Source organism: Somniosus microcephalus, chromosome 13, assembly GCF_052327205.1.
Source record: "Somniosus microcephalus isolate GS21.2 chromosome 13, FLI_Smic_1.0, whole genome shotgun sequence".
Classification (NCBI taxonomy): domain Eukaryota; kingdom Metazoa; phylum Chordata; class Chondrichthyes; order Squaliformes; family Somniosidae; genus Somniosus; species Somniosus microcephalus.
Window position 1 is genome coordinate 42,444,082 of NC_140999.1, and position 23,119 is coordinate 42,467,200.

The 23,119-nt window shown below is 45.9% G+C and overlaps 1 protein-coding gene across 6 annotated transcripts in view; it reads right to left on the minus strand.

Annotated features, from left to right (window-relative positions):
• The window catches only part of LOC147108271 (phospholipid-transporting ATPase ABCA1-like), a 177,662-nt gene that overhangs the window by 20,140 nt on the left and 134,403 nt on the right, over positions 1 to 23,119 (minus strand). For all 6 annotated transcript variants that reach the window (XM_086004827.1, XM_086004831.1, XM_086004826.1 and 3 more), the window contains 14 exons: positions 22,543 to 22,691; positions 21,199 to 21,323; positions 19,538 to 19,636; positions 17,966 to 18,155; positions 15,411 to 15,505; positions 15,237 to 15,269; positions 14,413 to 14,518; positions 12,575 to 12,649; positions 11,225 to 11,394; positions 8,229 to 8,406; positions 6,538 to 6,653; positions 6,283 to 6,427; positions 3,946 to 4,069; positions 605 to 734 (listed from right to left, as the gene is read on the minus strand). In XM_086004827.1, the coding sequence (XP_085860953.1) occupies positions 605 to 734; positions 3,946 to 4,069; positions 6,283 to 6,427; positions 6,538 to 6,653; positions 8,229 to 8,406; positions 11,225 to 11,394; positions 12,575 to 12,649; positions 14,413 to 14,518; positions 15,237 to 15,269; positions 15,411 to 15,505; positions 17,966 to 18,155; positions 19,538 to 19,636; positions 21,199 to 21,323; positions 22,543 to 22,691 (1,735 nt within the window). The remainder of the gene's footprint in view (positions 1 to 604; positions 735 to 3,945; positions 4,070 to 6,282; positions 6,428 to 6,537; positions 6,654 to 8,228; positions 8,407 to 11,224; positions 11,395 to 12,574; positions 12,650 to 14,412; positions 14,519 to 15,236; positions 15,270 to 15,410; positions 15,506 to 17,965; positions 18,156 to 19,537; positions 19,637 to 21,198; positions 21,324 to 22,542; positions 22,692 to 23,119) is intronic.

The following is a 23,119-nucleotide window of genomic DNA, read 5'->3' on the forward strand; positions in this document are numbered from 1 at the left end:
AAAAGTCTGTACCTTCAGAAGAGGAGGGGGGAACACTGGAGAAAAAAAACCCCTCTACAAACCCTGAAATAAACAGGGAGCGTCAGTTTGAAACCTGTATCGTAACCAGTGCTTAAGGAGTGTCAGGAGTCAGCAGCACTGTATGGTGTAAAATTAAATTCTTAGCAACTTATACATAAATATTCCATCTGGACATATCACAAATCAGCAACCCTGCAATCCTGCAAGTAAGCTACAACTAAAACTGTGGGACAATAATCAAAGCAAATAATCCCTCTGAATTAGGGACAGTTTTGTATTGTATTTCTATGCCCACTAGGAACAGGACTGAGACGTCAGATAAGATCCTTATAACCAGCAGACAGAAGAGACTTTCATCCCATCAATCAGGGCTGGATTTAAATCCAGACCCTAGAATTGAAAGGTCAGTTGTAACCCGTTATTACAGTTTACTAATACAGAATTCCACAATACACATTTTAGCAGAGGGTTGGGTCTCTCATACTGCATCATAAAAGAGATCCCGCAGACACTTATTGATCACAAAACCCTTTCCTAAAAAGGTGTTGCAGTAAAACTAGAAGCCACCAGCAGAGCACCTCACCTCATTTTGATGAAGAACTTGTACTGAAGTAGAATTGTGAACAGAAAGAAGACGGCTCCCTGGACAGCCATGGCAAACATGTTCTTCCCCACCAGGTCCCAGGAGAGTGGAGACACAAACTTCTTCTCGCCTGCACCAGACACAAATCACAAAATGCTTGGGTCAGCCAACTTCAAACCAACAGAAACATCGTCACCTTCACTAAACCTGGACGATTGGTAATAAAACCATCTGACAAAGTCACTGACCTCGGTTTTCCAATCGTCACGTCCATGATAAGCCATTGAAACAGATGCGTCACTTTCAGTATTATACAGGAAACTTTGTGTTATCCGGAGGCTAAATGTCCGGCAAGCTCGAGCCACCGGCAAAAATCAGGAGTCGTTTTGTTAGGTTTTTTTCTTCTCGTGGCTTTTTTTTTCCAACAGTCAGGCTCTGCAAAATCTCTATAGCTTAGCAACAGCTTCAGAGAGACGCTTCCAAGGTACGGGCCGACCGTTTAGAAGCTGTTGCTAAGCAACAGTGTTTGTTGTCAGATACGGAGATGAAAAGCTCCGTATGCTTCAACATTAACGCTGGTGTGTCTGGCAGTTTTGAGGGAACGGCAACAGCTCGGTCCCGTCGGTGCCGGATAGCACAAAGTTTCCTGTATTGCGTTAGCCAAGTCCAGCTAGGGGAACAGCAGGGGTGCTACAATTGGCCTCAGTGCCCAAGGGTTAGAGAAGGTTCCTGCTCCTGATCACTTCAAGTGACCAACCTCTCCCCCCACCCGCCCCCTCCATCACACCTCCCCAGGTGTAGTGCACATCTGGGTGTTGGGCGAAGCCAGAATTGGGCTTGGCTGAGAGGCCCTCTGTTAACAGACAGCCGACAGATGCTCACAAGTAAGGTTTGCACATGAAGAATGGTCACTCGGGTGAAGCAGCAGAGGGTGACTGCTGCCCGTGGAACCTGTAAGGCAGCACCCTCCGAAGAGGGGAGGGGGAAAAAAAAAACACCATTGACCCTGGGGAAAAAAAACCCAGCAAGTTTGGGGGGAGAGTGGCGAAAACAGGATAATGCTCGTCCTTCCCGTAACGAACAGCCCATTAATGAAATCACAGGATCTGTAGCTTTGTAATGTGTAATTTTTGACAAACTGATTTTGTAATCGGTCATTAATTACAAGGTCAAACAGGCTAATGAAATTCATTAAAAGATAAACTTAATCTCCAAGATTTCTATGTGCAGGCTGTTTAAATTGACACCACTGATTATGTCCTTAATTAATGGATTGTTTTAATTAATTAATCAAATACATAAAATGGGCGTAAAGCCAGCGGGCTCCCTTAGCAACCCACGTGATTTTTCTATACTTGCTGCACCCAGGCGCAGGACCAGGAGAATCTCTTCCATTGTGTGTTACATGTTATTACACGCCACATTTTATCAGACTTATAGCAAGCAATGCCATGGGAGGCCTTGAAAGGATTCGCAAATTTCATGTCTCCCCCCCCGAAGATTTACTTTTGGCTTATTGAAGAAACCCTGGCTGGACTGAGTTTAAAATCCAGGGCTCCAGGGCTCCAGAAGATGGCTGCGGTCAACCTCATGGCCAAGGCCTGTAAGTTTCAGTTTGGACTGACAAAGAAGGAACTTTCCAGAAATTAGAATGCAGACAGACCGTCTGCATTTATGCACGAGAAGCAAACCCAGTGGCATTCGGGCCTCTGATTAAAACCCATCAAGGTTGTTTGCACAAGCAATCAGGAGCAAGCAAGGCCTATTCAATATGTAATAGCTGCATTCAGACCTTTGTTAGAGAACATTGACACTGTTTACAAACGATCATCGGGGCATTCGGACTGGAATGGCCCCATCACGAAACCCATTGGACAAAGGGGAACACTGATGAGACATTTAAAACCGATTAACCGGCCATTCAGGTCGATGGGCCCAGATCGGTTTCCTTTGTATAAGCTTCAACATGTCCAGGTCAGACAAAGAAATGAGCTGATCTGGCAGGAGATAAGGGTTACCGGGAAGGGTATAACTAGTCCCTCGGGAAGCCATCTCTCTCTCTCGCCTCGCCTCCAGTGCCCTGCCGTGTCATCAACTCAGCGAGAGGATCGTCGACGAAGATCCTGTCCAGGGAAGTAGGACACCCGCAGTTACGCTTGAATTACTGGGGTATCTCTGCTCTGGGGCGGTGAAAACCTAAAAACATCGACAGGCAACAGGGCACGGAGCAGGCGTTTCAACACCCTAGACTGGTGAGCATCAATTTTCTGGTCCATCACAAGACAACCTAGATAGGTGTAAAGGTGGGAGTTAAGGGGATTGCTAAAGTGTCATTTTAGTCATTTTCCCTCGGTGTGTCTGTTTCTCCTCCCCCGCTAAGTGTAATTGTGTTGCATCCAGTGATTTTCTCTGTATAGTAATTATTTCTCTATTTTAATAAACATTGGTTTTCTTTGCACCGAACCACTGGTCTCGTTTGTCTATATCGCTACTCGTAAATAAGTCCGGTGCTCAGAACTAAAAAGGGGGAAGCGATTCGAACCGCACGGGGCTGGGGCAGCTCAGGCACACGACTGACTGACCAGACAAAAACCCCAAACCAAATCCCCTACAGCCTGGTAGTATAAACTGTATCACGCAGATACTGCAGAAGCAGTTTCATATAACATCTACACAACAATCAGGAAAGACTGAGCAGGCTGGAGATCTTTTGTCTGGAAAAGAGAAGACCAAGAGGAGACCCGATAGAGGTCTTGAAAATGATGAAGGATTTTGATAGGGTGGAGGTGGAGAAACTGTTTCCACTTGTGGGTGAGTTCAGAACAAGTGGTCACAAATATAAGATGGCCACTAACAGATCAATTAAAGAATTTAGGAGGAATATCTCTACACAGGGAGTGGCGAGAATGTGGAACTCGCTGCCACATGAGAGAAGCAGAGAGCACTGGTGCACTTAAGGGGAGGCTTGATATATACATGAGGGAGAATGGAATAGAGGGATATGGGGGCAGGATGGGAAGAGGTAGTTAGAGTGGGAGGTGGCTGGTGTGGCGTGTAAACACTGGAATAGACCAGTTAGGCTGAATGGTCTGTTTCTGTGCTGTAGATTCTGTTTCTGTGCTGTAGATTCTATGTAATTTATATATATATATATATCTGTACTGGGCGGGCGAGAGTGCAACTATTATTCCTCAGCCCATGAGAATTTTGAACTGGACTTGAAAATGTCCCGATCTGAAGCTTATCAGCTAAAACCGCAACAGATACAATCTCCTTCCTCCCCAGTGGAGAGCAGCACTGGCTTGAATTAGGAAAATCATTCGAAACAGTTAGTTACTGACCAAACCTCTCCAAAGCGTCTGCCATGGCCTGATTCTTCACCATGTCGATCAGTCCTCGGCCCAGACAGAAATGTGGGAAAATGAGGAAAACTTTTTTCAGGATTCGATTGACATCATTCAATTTCTGCACAGAAGAAAAATAAAAGCTTTTTATTTCCATTTTTGCCCTTCCGTTCCCGAGCACTGATTCTTACTCCATAGGCCCAGAGTGCCCTCGGGTACCTCACTCAAATACCCCTTCTCCAGGTGTGAGTCTAGACAGTAATGGTCAGTAGCCTGTTCAAATTTGGGGGATATCAATTGCCAAGCATGACCCTGTCCTCACCCGGCATCCAATACACACTCTCCAGTGGGGGTAACCAGAAAGTGATCAGGTGCAGGAACCCTGGATGATTTACCTCTGCCCAGCCAGGCAGGCTGAGGCCAACTGTAGGGTCCTCATCACTACCCCGGTTAAGATCAATCTTGCCTGGGAGCCTCTGGTCTCTACACCTCAGTACCACATTTGCATTTCTCCAGCACAAACAACAGCAGATTATGGATAATTACAGCGAGTGCAACCATTGTCCCATGACTGCTGGGGAGGAATGTTGGCTAGGACACCAGGAGAACTCCCTCCTCCTCTTCCACCAGTGCCACAAGATCAACATCCAACTGAACCACCTGAACAGACATATAGGGACTCGCTTTAATCTGATGGACAGCCCATCCAACGATGCAGGACTCCCTCAGTACTGCACTGAAGTGTCAGCCGAGGCTTATGTGCTCAAATCCTGCAGTGGGCCTTGAACCTTCTTACTCAGAGGGGAGAATACTGCTAATTGAGCCAAGCTGCGATACAGTCATTCCACCATTACTGCTTCCTCAACACTTCGCCTTTCTAAAGAAATAAAAACAGAAAATGCATAGTGGATACATCAGCGACATGACCACACAGTGACTTTTTAATTCGAGTGTTTTCCGTTTCTATTTCAGACATTTGTTATTTCTTTTTCAAACTCACGTTTATGAAAAGCAAATTCAAACTTTTTGTTGCACAGGATCAAATCCTCACTGGAATTCTGCGACTATCCACCCCTCCCCCGCAGTTACTAAATTATCAACAGGACATCTACACCCAGTGATACAGGGGAACAACAGGACATCTACACCCAGTGATACAGGGGAACAACAGGACATCTTCACCCAGTGATACAAGGGAACAACAGGACATCTTCACCCAGTGATACAGGGGAATAACACGACATCTTCACCCAGTGGATGGAGGGGAACAACAGGACATCTACACCCAGTGATACAGGGGAACAACAGGACATCTACACCCAGTGATACAGGGGAACAACAGGACATCTTCACCCAGTGATACAGGGGAACAACAGGACATCTTCACCCAGTGATACAGGGGAACAACAGGACAGCTACACCGTGATACAGGGGAACAACAGGACATCTACACCCAGTGATACAGGGGAACAACAGGACATCTTCACCCAGTGGATGGAGGGGAACAACAGGACATCTACACCCAGTGATACAGGGGAACAACAGGACATCTTCACCCAGTGATACAGGGGAACAACAGGACATCTTCACCCAGTGATACAGGGGAACAACAGGACAGCTACACCGTGATACAGGGGAACAACAGGACATCTACACCCAGTGATACAGGGGAACAACAGGACATCTTCACCCAGTGGATGGAGGGGAACAACAGGACATCTTCACCCAGTGGATGGAGGGGGAACAACAGGACATCTTCTCCCAGTGATACAGGGGAACAACAGGACATCTTCACCCAGTGATACAGGGGAACAACAGGACATCTTCACCCAGTGATACAGGGGAACAAGACATCTTCCCCCAGTGGATGGAGGGGAACAACAGGACATCTTCACCCAGTGGATGGAGGGGAACAAGACATCTTCACCCAGTGGATGGAGGGGAACAAGACATCTTCTCCCAGTGATACAGGGGAACAACAGGACATCTACACCCAGTGGATGGAGGGGAATAACAGGACATCTTTACCCAGTGGATGGAGGGGAATAACAGGGTGAAGTATTGGTGGGTACTAGTCTGTCATCAGTGATGGCGCAGTGTGAGGGGATGAATTAAGTGTTGTACAAAATGTGTATCACAAACGAGTAAAGGCCATTCGGTTTAAGAGTGATTTTTCCGACAGTATATTGGTACCAATACACTGAATACGCCCAGTGCCAGCACTGGCACACACCACCTTATCATCTATTAATTACTCTAGACTTTCCTCACGATTACTGAACAATCTTATAGGGCACAACTTAACACGTAACAAGCAGGAAAACAGTGTCTTACTTTGTCTGTGAAGAGCTCCAGGACAAAGGTGGCCACACTGCCATTGATACCGATGAACAGGTTAACACAGGTCAGCACCACATAGGCCGTGCTGGGGATGCTGAACAAGAAGGAGGCTGGATACATGAGGGGAGTGATGGACCACCTGAAGGAACAGAATCAACAAACATGAAGCCAACTAGAAAGGACACCAATAGAACTTTCACAAATTCAACCAAAAGTGCAGCTCAGGCCTCAAAAGCACTGCCCACTTACCCATAGAGGAACAGCAGGAGGACCAGTGCTGGCAAATTGGAGGCAGATACATAGGATTTTTGTTGGAAACAGATGAAGATGGTGACTACCAGAGTAGCTGGCACTGCGTAATTACACTGAGAAGAAAAGGTATGGAATGAGATAAGACACTCGCCATCAGTCCACTCCTTCCAAAGAGCGATCTACCCCATCATGGACTCTACCTGACTCATTTAATCTCCTTTCACGATCCATGCACACTCCACCCTACCACAGAGGTTTAGATTAAAGGAGGAGCCATTCGGTTACCGTGTCTGTGTGGCTCTTTGCAAAAGCATCCAAGACTAATCCCACTGCTCTGCTCTCTCCTTATAGCTCAGTATCTTCCTCTACTACAAATACTTATCCAATTTCCCCTTCAAAGGTGCAAAGGTTGCAACCTCAACCACTCCGTAGCAAAGCATTTGATGCATTAACCACCCTCTGCATAAACAAATTTTGCCCTAATCTCTCTCCTCAACTTTAAACTGAGGGCTCCTTGTCACCAACTTTGCAACCAGAAGAAATAAGTTTTTCCCTAATCACTGTACCAAAACTTATTATAACTTTAAAACTCGCTATTAAATCTCCTCAGCCTTCTCTGCTCTAGTGGAAATAGTACCAGTACTTCAAGTCTCTCCTCGTAACTAGAGTTTCCCATCCCTGGCATCATCTTTGTGAATCTACGTTGTACATTCTGTATTGCGGCATGCAATACTGCACACAATAATCTAATTGTGGCCTAACCAATGTTTTGCATAAATGCATCATTACATCTCTACACTTGTACTCTGCGACCCTACTTATAAAACCTCAAATTCGATTGGCCATTTTTTATGGCTTTATGCACTTGCTTTTTCAGGGAATTATGTATTTGAACCCCAGGTCTTTCTGTTCATCCATACACTTTAATGTCTTTCCATTTTGTACATAGACATATTCATTGTTTTTCTCCTAAAGTGTATTACCTCATACTTATCCATATTAAATTGCACCTGCCACATGTCTGCCCATTCCACTAGCCTGGCTATGTCTTCCTGAAGTCTTTCAGGGTCCTCCTCACTGTTTGCCAAACCTCTTACTTTTGTGTCATCAGAAAATGTTAATATTGCGCTCTTGATACTCAAGTCCAAATCATCTATATACCAGGAACAAAAGTGGACCTAGCAGCGACCCTGGGGGTACACCACTTTCAACCCTTCTCTGGTCCGAGCAACACCCATTAACCCCAACTCTGTTTCCTGTCTGCCAACTAACTTGCTGCTACATTCCCTCCTGCAATAAGAAACAGAATTTTTCTAACAAACCTTTTGAGACATCAATCAAATAATTCTATATACACCACATCTAATGTATTCCCTTTATCTATCCAATTGGTCACTTCTTCAAAAAACAACCTGGTCAAAATCAACCTGCCTTTAACAAATCCATGCTCGTTGTCCTGGATTAACCCATGCATTTCTAAATGATTAGTAATTTTATCTCCTTTCTTGAATAACGGTTTTAGATCATCTGCTTTCCAATCCCACAGCACTTTGTCCATCTATTTAATCTCCTTCCAGAGCCCATGTACAATATATCCTATTTTGGACTCTTACCCCATTAACTCAGTTTCCTTCCACAGCCCACGTACACGCTACTCTATCATGGACTTGTACGTGAAACATACTTACCATATCCCACGCAAAGTTAGCGAGCCAATAAATGCCAGGTTTCACGCCGCTAACAAACTGAAGGTGCTTGGCTTTGCTGACACGTTCTTCAATGAGGAAGAGAACAAAGCTGGCTGGCACAAAGGACATGGCAAAGATGACACAAATGGAGACAAGCACATCAACAGAGGTAGCCATCCTGCAAGAAGGGGGGAGAGGCTCGGTGTTACAAGCTAGATATTAGCACACGGTCACGCAAACAATGATTTCAGACATCACTTTATTCCTCAATGTGTGTTTGAATACCGAAGGCCACACGCCAACCCAAACGTGACAATTGGGTAAAGCATCCACATTAGTGAAAAACCCAGTAGAGAAATGTCCAGCCCAGTGGGGAGTTCCAATCAACAACAACTTGCACTTACATTGTGCCTGTAACAGAAGAACATCACAAGGCACGTCACAGAAGCATAATGAAAGAATGGACACCAAGCCAAAGATATTAAATGGGGCAACCGAATACTTGGTCAGAAAGGTGGGTTTTAATGAGGGTCTTAAAGGACATGGAGGTGGCGAGGCAGAACGGTTCAAGAATGGAATTCCAGAGCATGGAGCCAAGGCGGCTGAAGGGGCAGCCGCCAATTGTGGGGAAAAGGGAGGGGGGGGGGGCAGGGTGCACAGGGAGTTGTAGGGCTGGAGAAGGTTACAGAATAGGGAGGGGTGAGGCCATGAAGGGATTTAAACACGAGGATGAGAATTTAAAATTTGAGGCGCTAGGAAACTAAGAGCTAATGTAAGTCAGTGAAGACATGGGTAATGGATGAGCGAGATAGGATACGAGCAGCAGAGTTTTGGATGAGCTGAAGTTAGTGGGTGGAAGATGTTGACGAGGAGAGGAATGGAACAGTCGAGGTTGAAGGTGACAAAGACACTGATGAGGGTTTTAGCGGCTGGTGTTATGGCGGTTGAAGTAGGTGGTCCTTGATGTGAAGAGGATATGGGCTCGGATGCTCAGCTCAGGGTTAAATAGGTCGGCAAGGCTGCAAAATGTCCGATTCAGCCTGAGACAGTGAATGGGGAGGGGGATGGAATCAATGGCAAAGATACAGGCCGCGATTTTTTCATTGGAGGCGGGTTGGGTGTGGGTCAGGTGGTTTCCGGCTTCCAGTCCCGCTCTCAACTGCATCTGGCCCACAGACGTGATTTTACATTGACTGACCTTGTTAAGCCCCCCCTGTGGGCTTGCTGACCAATTAAGAGGAAGCCGGTCAGATGACGTCATTTGATGACGCGTCAACTGCTGGTTTTCTTAAAGGGACCACACACAATTTTTTTTTGACAGTGGATTTCTCAGTGTTTGACAGCATTGAGATGCTGCAAACACTGAATCACTGTACAAAGGTGAGCTCTTGCACCCAGGCTCTCCAATGACTCCCTCCATAGGCTTGAATAGATGGCAGCTGCAGGTGAGGTGACAGAAGCGATGTCACTGGTGAGAGAGGTTCTCCCAATGAGATGGCACTGGACATGGATTTCAAAACTTGCGACCTAAAGAAATGTGTAAATACATTAAAAATGAATTTCCAAACATTTACTTACCTCCGAGACTCACCAGTGCACCATTGGATCCTTCACACCACTTCTGCAGCGGTCATCAATCCAGAAACATTACAGCAGACTCACAACACACCACACTTACCTGGCGTGGTGTCCGGATGTCGGGAAACCCGAGGCAGAAGCAGCAAAATTAAAAAATAGCCTGTCAACTACTAGCTAATAGGCAGGTAATTGGTTTTAATCCTCTTCCTGCCGCTAGGTGTCGGGTCCATGCGCAAATTGGGGGCCCGACACTTGGGAAAATTGTTTGGAGGTGGGTTGACGGCGTGATCGCAACCCGTCAATCAAAACGACTAACCTTTGACCCGCCTCCAAAGCTGCCCTCTCAGTGCTGATAAAATTGCGGCCACAGAGTTTGTGGCAGGGTCTGAAGACAATGGCTCTGGTCTTATCAATGGTTAGCTGGAAAAACTGCGGCTCATCCAAGACTGAATGTCGGACAAGTGGTCCAACCACACAGAAGCAGGGAGGGGGGGGGGGGGGGGGGGAATCGTGAGAGGTGGAGCTGCATGCCATTGGTGTTCATGTGGAAGCTGACCACTTGTCTGTTGATGATGTTGCCAAGGCTCAGCAAGGAAGAGGAGAGGGCCAAAGATAGGCGAGACCTGAGGTAACGGTACAGGGGTGGGAGGAGAAGCCTTTGCTGCAGATGGTTTGGCTTTAAATGGATTGCTAAGAGTGGAGCCAAGCAAGGGCAGTCTTGCCGAGCTGGACAACGGAGGAGCTTGGTTGAAGGAAGATGGTTTGGTCAATCGTGTCAAAGGCTGCAGAGAGATCAAGGATGTCGAGGAGGTATAATACACCTTGATTGGGGTCAAGGGACCAGGAGGTGGGTCTCATGGGTGAGAGGAGCTTGAAGTGGGCATGGGTTGGGTGGGGGCAAAGAGATGGAAGAGAAAATGGTGAAAAATGCAGGTTCAGGGCTTGGGCAGAGGGAAACCACACTGGTTATGAAGGTGAGGATGGAAGGGGCAGGGGAAGAGGGGTTTAAGGAGACAGTTGGTAGTGGAGAAAATAAGCCTGGAATAGTGCACGTCTAATTTAATCATGAACAGGTGCAGGCAAGGTACAGTATTGGGCAGCGTAGAGGGAGCTTTATTCCACCCAATAAATGGCAATTATTCATCCATGAGCCTCAACAGGATATTTTGCTTGTAGAGGGCATCACGGCTGAGCCCAATGCTGTCCTCGCCCAATATCCATACTCGCAAGATCCCTGAGCCACTGGACAGTGATCAGGAGTAGGAAACCTGGCTGACTTTTTCCCCCTCCCTAGCCAGGGGTGCCGAGGCCAACCGCACCCCAGCTGCTGAACTGACACAGATTAAACGTGGGATCTCTGATCTGTCTGGCTCAGTGGGTGCCCTTTACGTTCTTGTGAGATTCTACCAGCTACTTACAGTGCGACCTCAGAGAGCTGCTCTTTGGTCAGGTTGAGCGGGTGGTTGAAGGCTGTAATCCCAAACATTTTGGGATCTTTTCCTGGCGGAAGATTTGCTCTCAGCGCTGCATTGTTCATGACATTCACAAAGCTCACCATGGCGTGCCAGCCTTTATTGTTGAACCACACCTACAAAAAAAGGAAAGATAAGATTCTTTCCATCATATCAGGAGTACACTCGAGTCTCCTATTCAAATAACTCAGCTGTTTCTAAACATTATATAGTTGGGCCATAGGCAAACACAACATACTGCACATCGCAGTGAAGCCCATAACATACAGGCAATATTCTACTGGAATGATACCCACAATATTCTACTGGAATGATACCCAAGAGTCAAATTCCTTCGACCCATGCCCATTTTTCTCCTCTCCTGCAGGTGCTGACTCTTTCTGTGCGAGTCCTTCAGCAGCTTTCCCCAGTGACCGTTCTTCAGGTGTGAGCTAAGCCAGTGGCAGCTGGCTATTCAGTTGTGGAGGCATCACAGCCGAGCCTGGTCCTGTCCCTGGCTGACGTGCAGAGACACGCATTTTCCAGCAGGGGTCAGTCACGTTAAACACACAGATGGAGCTGCGCTGTGCCGAGCCTGGACTGCATGATAATCTAATTGAAACGGCCTGGAGCGGCAACAGAGTCAACCCATCCTTGCTCGCCCCGCTCTGCTGACATCAGCAGCAATCCTGTACAACACACACACAAAAACTGGGTAACAAACTACTGCCCAACAGGAAATTCAGCCTCCAATATTTTAAAAGAAAAGTGAGCAGATCTCCTGTCCCACGGTATTGCTCAAGGCAAGTTGGCCAATGCATGTTTTACAGCATTGTTATACCGCGTGGCGCACAGCGTGCTATTTCGAAACAAAGGTGCAATTACATAGTATTTACAGCACAGAGACAGGCCATTCGGCCCAAATGGCCCATATGCCAGTGTTTATGCTCCACACGAACCTCCTCCCACCTTACTTCATCTAACCCCATCAGCATATCCTTCTATTCCTTTCTTGATCAATAACTTATCTAGATTTTCCTTAAAAGTATCTATGCTATTCGCCTCAACTACTCCATGTGGTTTCATCTGGCCTCTCCTTTTAAGGCACATGGTATAATTGCTGCGGTCAATTTGAGTTTGATTGCTATATGAAGGGAAGCTTGTAGATTGGCAGATACTTGTAAATTTTTTGACTCCAGATCAAAAGAAAACAGCAGCAAATAACTGGCTTTAAAAAATATATACTTTTGACACTGACTCAAAACTAAAGGTAAACAGACAGGCAGGAGAAGATCGATAGAAATCTTTCAGACCTACTTTTACATTGTTTTTTGTGCTCAGTCCTTTGATAAATTTTGCGACGCTTCCCAGCAGTCGGTCTGTGGAACTGCCCTGAGAGCAACAGGAAACTCAACGTCAATAATGTAAAGCGAGAGGCAAACACATTAACTACGAAAACAATTCCAACAACCACGTTTAGACGGATAGTCAGAGTCCCAAATAAGGGAACAGAAGAAGTCATTCATGAGTCTTTGTTTCCAGGACCGATTACGTTTCATGTTCCGCCAACTTGGAATAAAAAATGCTGACCAATTTCACAAACTTATTTTAATCAGACTGCAGTACCGCGAAGCATCTGCTGATGGCGCCCCAGCCTGATCAGTGGCTGCAGCTGATCGCAGACCTGGGATTTATGGAATGTGTCATTTAGAATATATCTGTCACAATATATTCACATAGAATATATCCATCACATATTTATACATTGTCACATTACATTTACATATGAAAGATTATATTTTACACCGCTTATAAAATGAGTGGACCCCACCAAGCAAGATCAGTTGGAGAACACAAGACTGATCGGGCCACCCTCAGTCACTGCCATTGGACGCAATTGAATTGACTTTTACTGAACATGGCGCTGTAGAATAGCGACGTGTCTCTGTGAGCTCCCACAGCCTATTGTGGAAGTGATCGGGGAGTAAAAACATTCCATTATAGTAATATACATATGGCAAATAAAATTTGATTTGATTTGATTTGATTTCAAAATGTAGTTATGCCTAAGAGCAGATTTAGGTTTAAACCCCAAACCATATAAATACACCAGGGCAATAACATATATAAAAAGCAAGGTGAAGATGTAGAATACACAACTGATAAACGCATCCATCTCAGAAACGATGACATTTTACAGTAGCACGAGCCGACAAACGCCCGTCTTTCCAACCCCTGAAGAAACAAACTAAGCTGGCAGGTTTAGGAATCACTCTGGAGCCCGGGATTAAAGATTTACTCTGTCTGCTGGATGTAGGAATCCTACGTAAAACGACTTTGGACAGTCTCGACCAGTTGCTACTGGGCATGGGCTTAACAGTACTAAACTGGGCCGAATTCCAATGTAAATCCCACTCAGAGGCAACAGCATCGCTGGCGGGGGAAATGGGAAAATGTCACAATAGTGCAATAGAGGACTGTTCGGAGGCTTGGGCTGAGTAGAAGCTTTACTCTGTATCTAACTCGTGCTGTACCTGCTCTGAGAGCGTGTGATGGAACAGTGTAGAGGGAGCTTTACTCTGTATCTAACCCGTGCTGTGCCTGCCCTGGGAGTGTTTGATGGAAGAGTGTAGAGGGAGCTTTACTCTGTATCTAACCCGTGCTGTACCTGCCCTGGGAGTGTGTGATGGGAGAGTGTAGAGGGAGCTTTACTCTGTATCTAACCTGTGCTGTACCTGCCCTGGGAGTGTTTGATGGGGCAGTGTAGAGGGAGCTTTACTCTGTATCTAACTCGTGCTGTGCCTGCCCTGGGAGTGTTTGATGGGACAGTGTAGAGGGAGCTTTACTCTGTATCTAACTTGTGCTTTGCCTGCTCTGGGAGTGTGTGATGGGCTAGTTTAGAGAGCATACACTGTATTTAACCTGTGCTGTACCTGCCCTATGAGTGAGTGATGCTAACACTACATGAAATGGGAAAGTGTTCCATTCCCAAGTGCCAACAGCCCTCACCTCAATGCTCACAATACAAAGAGCACCCTGTATAGCAGCTCTGACCAATTCCTGAGGCTCATGGACTGGCCTGTATGTTTCTCACCATCTAACAGACATGCAGCAGAAGACCCAACTTAAAAAAAGGGTTTAAGCCAGTTCCATACCTTTGTGACGTTCAGTCGTGACCTGATCTCAATAATGGAGTTATTAACTTCCTTCAGTGAAGGTAAAATCTGGGAACTTCGTGCTCCCAATGAGAGTCCTCCATACCTACAACAGAGCATCACAATGAAGGGTCTCAGCTTCTTCATTCTGCACACCTCTCATTGTATCCCCTTGAAGCCCCCACATGACATGAACACATTTCAATTTTACAGCTCGCAGGTTTATAACTACATTGATAAAAAGAAAATGTAAGTGTTGGAAATCAAAGAAAAACAGAAAATGTCAGAATGAGACAGCAGGGCCGTCAGCATCTGAAGGAGAAAGGACAGGTCATGTTTCTCAATTCTGATGAAATGTCCACACCTTAAACATTAGCCTGTTCTTTCTCTTTCAGATGCTGACAGGTTCGCTGCGTATTTCTAGCCTTTTCTATTTTTTAATTTATAATTACACACATTCTTGGGGGGGGGGGGGGGGTGCGGGGGGAATGGTTAAAAGTTTTCAAACCCTATAAAATCCCCACTGTGCAGGTTTCTCTTTTCTTGACAGCAGCAAAAAAAAGATAATTTTATGAAAAATTAGCAAAGTTTGTACATCCGTACTTACGTTAGAGAACGCTAGCAATAGTCTGACATCATCGGACACCAGTGAATGTCAAATTACAGACCGCGGGACTCAAAGGCAGGTACAGGTTCTTTTTATTTGGGGCAGTTTAAGTACACAACACTCCTTAATATTTGTACAACCAAAATGCGAATGCAAACCTTCTCACCCCTGATTATCATAAAGATCTCTTGGCTATTAACTCGGTGAAATAACCTACCTGAACTCGTTCACCCACTTCTTGGTTTTCAGACTGTAAACATGAACAAGAGGTTTAAGTTACATACAGAATACTGCACTAAAAAGGACGGCTTGAAAAGCATACTTGAGTAATTCAGCGCAAGTTTAATGACGGATACATTTGGTTTGCATCCAAGCTGGTGCCGCTTTGTACCTTTTACTAATGATCTGGGGGTAGGTCTTCACGAGGTAGTCAGAGATATTCCTGCCAGTTAGGTTCTGAAGTAAGTCTCCTGTATTCCGCCGCAACTGTTCAAAAATAGAAATCCGATGCGGTCAGCACAAAGCAATGTTATGCTAATCCCGATTCCAGTGACTACAGTCGTGTGCAATGCAACTATCACAACCGGCCCATGGAGTCTGAATCCCAGCCTGCGCTCTAGTGCTGGCATTTGTGCTCAGTGCAGCGGGTTACATACTGTTCAACACTAGGCTTCACGCAGGCTCATAACACACAGTAATTCCTACAACAGCAATCAGCCAGGGTTGCTGATCCGGATCACTGTCCAGCAACCCCCGGTAGAAGAGCACGTACACACAATACAAGGACTGGATCAACAAACTTCCATCACCTTTGACAGAATAAAACAGTCCAAGGCAGTTCACCGAGGAGAGGATGGACTGGGCTCGGCGGTAGGGCCTTCGACATTCACTGTCTAGGCTCACTGGAGAAGGGGGGCCAGTTTGGGCAGCAGGTGCCTGTGGAACCCATCAGTATATTCAGGAGAAGAGGGAAGTAGTTTGGGGGCAGGAGGGGGAGGAGAATAATTTCTCTCACATTCTTATACTAGTTGATCTCCCATGGAGTTGCACACAGTGAGGTGGGGGGGGGGGGGGGGGGTAGATCGTGACTTTGTGCGATAGTGTTAATCGGGTGATAGCGAATCGGCAGCTCATTTTACATCTTGCCCGATTTGTTGTTTCCATTGACTTCTACACTATCGCACAAAGTCAAGATCAACCCCCCAAGAGAGTCAGGACCGATGTTCCCTATAAGCTGCGCGACCGCACAGCACTCCAGGGATCCCGCGCAGCCGGCCTTTCAAAACAAAAACTGCGCATGCGTATTCCGAATGGCGTTTGCAGCCCCTTAAAGGGGCCGCGCAGCCAAAAAAAAAGGAACATTGCTCAGGAACATGTGTAATCTTTAGGTGAAGCAGTGTTAGAGGTCGGGGGATAGCTGGACCAGGGAATACAGATGTAATTCAGTCTCCATTTTAAAGTCATAAATAAATTCTGTCCTTATTTTTAAATTGCCATTATAAATTCCTACATTTTCATTTATAATGAAAGATGTCTATGTAAACTTGTCACAATGTAATTGGAGTGGAGAGGGGATTTAGGTTTGGTGGGGGGGGGGGGGGGGGGGGGAAATTTAAAGATTTAAAATATATATTTAAAAGACTTTAAAGTTGTCTCCCAAAAGTGAGGGTTGAAATATTAACATTTTCTATTAGAATATTTCAGCAATCCCAACCCAACGCTGCTGGGGCCATGGAGGGAGGCAGGAGTTCAATAAGAACGCTCACTCCAGAGACCCAGCAGGATGGCCTGACAGCTCACAGCTTAAATTTACAGAAATATAAAGCTCCTAAAATAGTCGCCAGCGGCCTGAGGGCCTTAAAATTAAAATATTAATAAAGAGCAATACTGAGCCCATCGAATGGCTATAGGAAGGCGGGAGGCCCCTAGGCGGGGTTAAAATGGGCACCACGGAGTTGCAGCTGGACGGCCCGATGGGTGTAAAGGCAAAATTTAAAAAATAAACGTTTCTAATTACAGTTCTGATCTGGAATGCACTGCCTGAAAGGGCAGTGGAAGCAGATTCAATAATAACTTTCAAAAGGGAATTGGATAAATACTTGAAGGCAAAAAAACTGCAGGGTTACAGGGAAAGAGCAGGGGAGTGCGACTAATTGGAGAGCTCTTTCAAAAAGCCAGCACAGGCACGATGGGCCAAATGGCCTCTTTCTGTGCTGTAAGATTCTAAATCGGAAGAGCTGGCAGCAGCGCAGATTGAAGCCAACTAAAAACAGGTCACTAAAAATGAAGAGAACTCTCCTTAAAAAAAATTAACATATATATGTATATATTTTTAAAACTTCAACGTTTTAAATATACAAACTTATTTATGTGAAAGCAGAAAAAAATCTAAACCAAGCCGGCACCGTCACATGCAATCGTGCAGTGATCGTGACAAGTTTACACTGGGGTTTTCCATGAAAAATGTGAGTGCAAGAATTGGTACTGGATAAAGTAAAGTAGATAGAAAAAGTGAGACAAAAACATGGCAACATGTGCAGACAGAAATTGCGTGCACAAGATTTTTAATAAATTACAGGTATACAGCTACACTGACACTTCAGACTTACAGACGCACTCCAATCACGTGGGATGTTCACATCTGAGCACGTACAGAGACATCAAAACAAATGCAGTAAGATTACCTCAGGCCAGGTTCTGTTTATAATTCCACGAGCAATACTTATAACGTCACTACACATAACAGTGTGAAACCACTCTCTAGAGTCTGGCTCTGAATTTCCAATAAATTAGCAGTAAACCTCACAAACTGGAAATCTGAGTAACATTCACTAAACCCTGGCCTCTCTGATAATTTCTATCATCGAGCAAAAGCATCAGCACCAGAGACAGCAGGGAGGGTACAACACGTCTCAACCGCACCCCCCCCCCCCCGGTCCAACTCACCTCAGAGGGCGGGAGCCCTCCTGCTCCTTCGCCACATTCAGGCAACATCCTCTTGTTCTCCTCCGAGCTGCACTCGCATGCGGGGGATGGGTTTTGCATAGTCCAGTTACCATTGAGAAAGATGTTCATGACTGACTCTGGGACTGGGGGAGTTATCCATTCAGTGCTGCCTGCCGAGCAATGGGCTTCTCTGTGGGGGAAGGAGGGGCAAGAAAATGGAGGGAAGAAACACAATGTAAAAGGAATTCTTAAAATCCATCCAATATAAACACAACACAAATTTAAGGGGAAGGACCGTCTGGGAAGAGAACTTTTGGTCATCTACCCGAATAGCTCCTTATGTGGCTCAGTGTCTAAGTTTGTTTGATAATTGCTCCTGTGAAGCGCCTTGGGACATTTTACTATGTTAAAGCCACTATATAAATGCAAGTTGTTGTTCCAAGTGTTTGCCATCGTGGGGCAGTTTGCTGCATACCATGGTGTGTCGGTAGTCACACAGAGTTTAAATCCTGGTTCCCAATAATTTACAGGTACCTCAAGTCGCTGATACCATCAGATCGTGGTGTTCTAATTCAGGATGTACCTACCAATGAAGTAACAGCGCTAAGAACTGCCATTTCCAAACCTCTAGGCCCTTGCAATGCAAACAGGACGAATTAGCAAATAAGAGTTCCAAGTGGAAATAGAGTGGCCTGGGCTTCATGGGCTGCAGTTTGGATCCACTGCTCAAGGGTAGAAATTATTGTTATTGCATGGGTGCTTAACATGTGCACTGGAGGTATCATTCTGTTTATTGCAACGGGCTGATTTTATGATCCAAGAGTACAATTAAGAGCTTTACATCAGCCCCATGCATAAACTGGGCACAGCCTCCAGAATCAGCATATATAAAAACGGTGGGGTTGCCAAATTTGGCGTCTCATTAATTCAGTGCTCTGATCGATCGTCTGTTTCCGTGAGGCTAACACAGAATCCATGGCGTACCTCGTTGAATCTGTAAGCACACCATGGTGGAATGGGTCCTAGGATTTGTTAATGTGTTTATTTTAAATGGCTCCGTTAAAGTAGTGCTGAGGAGAGGGGAGGGGGGGGGGGGTTAGATAGAGGGAGCTAAACATTGTTTCACAGTTCCTGCTCCTGCTGGGAAGTGCATGTATGTTGATGTTGAGTGAAGACAAGGTTGGGCTCAATTGTGATGCCTCCCGTATTCAAATGTATGATAATTAGTGACATGAATCAGTCATTCATGAAAGAAAGGCGTATGAAATAATACTGAATGGCCTACGGGTGGCGCTGTCCAGGGAGAGTATAAATACTCGGGCACGGGCCCAGCTTGCACAGGACATTCTTAACAGGAACTAGTGAAGGACACAACTAGACCTCCATGTTGTAAAACAATTGATTAAAGCTTTGTTTAACACTTAGACCAAGTGCCGAGTAATTTTCTTACGTCAATTAGTCAACTGGAATTTCTACTGTTTGGGTTAAAAGTAACAGGGTGGGAGAAGGAAAGGGTAGGTGCAAACACCGTACAGTGTCTGAGGGACAGAGTGACCCCGGGCTGATACTCACTTATTCAAACCATCTGCCATACACGTGGTACCAAATCCAGGATCGCTGAGGAGTGCACTGATCAGCTGATGAGTACTGGGATCCTCTGGTATATCATCACTGAAGGGGAAAAAAGATAAATTAAATCAACAATATCAACACTGGACCCAATAGATCTGTTCACAATCAGCAGCTCAAACTGTGCAAACAGTTGGAAAGACAGAGCTGACCTGCATACTACAAGCAACCCTCCTGCCTCATCTAAAAACAACAGGTAGGCAGAGAAACCAATAAATCCAAGGGGTCACTGCAGTCATTTTCCATTTACTTGAGAAATACGAGCTCAGTGGGTAAATGCTCTCTCTGGGGTGGTACTGAGCCACACAACACAAGTTGCATCCCCAGTCTGTGCCGAGTGTCTGACCTCACCCAGGGTGGTGGCTGAGGCTTAGAGTTTGGCTTCACCATCCCTGGCAGTCGGTGGGGAGAAGGTGAAGAAGGAGGAGGAGGTGGAAAATAGCCACAGTTCCTGCTCCTGCTGAGAAGTGCCTGTGTGTCAACGTTGAGTGAAGAAAACACATTGTGATGCCTCCTGTATTCAAATCTCAACATCGCACTACATAATTAGGGATAAGGAAGACCATTCAGCCGATCTTAACTCATCCATCCAGAAAGAGACCAAAGCTCCCCCCCTCAACTGACTCTTCGAGTTTCCCTAGGGCACTATTCTACCTGGACGCCCATTCCACGTGTTGATCACACTGTGTGAAGAAGACCGTCCTGATATCAGCCTGAAATAATGCTGATGTTCACTGGCTAGGTTCACACATGAAGAATAGCCACTTCAGTGAGGTACTGGAGGCCGGCTGGGTGCCATGGAAACCGTACCCCAGTGAGAGTCGGCGTCTTCAGAGAGGAGAAAACAAAAAGAAAAAATTTACATTCGCACTGACCTTTTATCGACAATTACTGATTTTTGTTTAATATTAATGACACTTGTATAAATATTCAGTGGACATGGGATCAGAGAGTTTCAGGTACATAAAGAATGAAATGATCAAATACTCCATGGCTTTGAATAGGTGAGATGGAAGGACGGATGAATATTCTGGAGTTTTGCTTGATTAATTTTGGGGATCTGGGAGTGTTTAATACAGAACTTTCCCTCAGGAGATTAAATGGGTGGGTAGAGTCCACAATAGGACAGACTGTACGTGGGCTGTGGAAGGAGTGTGCTTGGCGGGCCAAATGCCATCTTTTGGCAGCTTGGTTTAGTTGGGAGCACGCTTGCCTGTAAGTCAGAATGTTTCAGCCCCACTCTGGGCCTTGAGTGCCGAGTGTAGGCCACTATTCGAAGAAGTTCTCCTGGTGTCCAGGTCAGCATGCCTCCCTCAACCACCACCACCAAAGAGAGATTGACTGGTTACTATTCTCAATGCGGTTTGTGGGATCTTGCTGCTTACAAATTGACTGCTGCGCACACCTACATAACAACAGTGACTGTACTTGTAAAGCAACTCATGGTACATGCACTTTGGCACATTTCCGAGACATGTGATAAGGCATCGCACAAATGCAAGCCCTTTCTTGGGGCTCTGACCAGTGCTTCCTGTTATATAATAGTACAGCAATGTTCGACACCCATCACTGGGCTCTTGGGAAATACACATTCAGTTGAGTACCTGATGAAGGTGTACTGTTCTCCATACATCAAGGGATTCAGTTCTAATGGTGGATACTTCCCAAATGGAGGCACGATCAGACTAAAGAGCAGAGCAACAAACACAAACATTGCAGGCAGCACAATCTGGAAAAGATACAACAGGAATCATCCATTGGTTCATTGACCCAGTATCAATGGGCCATGCTTTATACATACTTAAACTGGATCAGCTCACCTGGTATTGATGTGCTGTGCTATATAAACTAATGATACACCTGGCTATTTAAACAAGGACCCCACCAATTCAAGCGAGTATCCTTGGCGGCAGCAATTTAAAATTGCAGTTAGCAGAATCAGGGCGAGAGGCCAGCGGCAAAGACTCCAGCTCCATTTGCCTTCCCTGCTCATTTTCTGCTGTGGAGCCCGGGGGGTGGGGGGCAGGAGAGGAATTAAAGTTCCGCCCCCCTCAATAGTGTCAGCATACAACACTCCCAGGCAGGTGCAACACACGTTAGATGTTAAATGTCCCTCTGCACTGTCCCTCAGAAATGCACCCTATGCTGCACCAGTTTGACAGTTCCATTTCCCATGTTGAGGGAGGTTACCGATTAGTGCTGAATTGAGGGCAGTTTGTGTTGTGGGCCCACAGGAACGAGGATGAAACTGCTCAAACTAATTTCACATAGGAGTCTTAAACCCACCAGACAAGGAAAACATTCATCACTCTAGGCTGCGGTGTAACCCAGATCCCAGCAGTGGAAGGCCAGTGGGAACATTTTAACCAGCCTCTGGTCCTGAGCTATGGAACCGAAAACACAGCTGGAGTTTGTGCACTTGGTCGCTTTTCAGTGACTCCTCTGGAAAGTCTGCACGTGCTGATGTTGAGCGAGACAGGATTGGTGGGCTCGGGCGTGCTACCCGCACTGTCGAATAGCCCATTGACAGTCACTGTCCAAGCTGACACATGGCCACTTGGACGAGGCACTGGATGGGAGCAGTCAGCTGTTGAACTGTATCCCAGCAAAAGTCAGCTGCTTTTGAGGGGAGGGTTTAAAAAAAATTCATTCTCGGGATGTGGGCATCGCCGGCAAGGCCGCCATTTATTGCCCATCCCTAGTTGCCGAGAAGGTGGTGGTGGTGGTCTTTCACCTTGAACCACTGGGTAGCGGTTTGATGCAACGGAGTGGCTTGCAAGGCGACTGCAGAGGGCATCTAAGAGTCAACTACGTTGGTGTGGGACTGGGAGTCACAAATAGGGCAAGGACGGCATGTGGAACTACACCACAACAAAAGTCAGCTGCTTTGGGCGGGGGCGAGGAGAGAAAACATCACATTTCAATCCTACAGACAGTTAAAAACCTACCTGAGCAAAGAGTCCTCTGTGGCTTCGCCGGGCATAGAGAAAGCGTTTGATGAACAAGGAATGGAACTGCTGTCGGGTGAGCTGCCAGCCATGCAACTGGTATGAGCCTCTGCCATCCATACTGTGCATGAAGTCTGTCTCCTTGGATTCTGAGCAAGGGTTCAAAGGAAAATGTTTTATTAAAAAATGGCAGAAGCTCGGTGCTTTTAACTTAATATTTTAGAAAATACCTGCCTGTGAATGTAAAATATTGGGTTAGTGAAAATTGCAAATAATTCAACAAACAATAATTAATAATCTTTTATGTTGTTTTATCTTTTAAAATTTCAGTCAGCAAGGTTCACGGATACGCTGGCTGAGCTCAGTGTTCCCTGCTGAGGCTGCACTTAAAGAAAAGTATCAATTTCAACTTACACATGTTGTGATATCTCAACTCCCCTTCCCCTTCTCGGCGCTGACTTTCCCCCGGGTACCAGGCACCCTCTGGTATCTTCCCCAAGCAGCTATTCTTCACGTGTCAGCCTAGACATTGAATGTCAGCAGGTGGGCTGTGAGGGGCAGCACAGCCAAGCCTGAT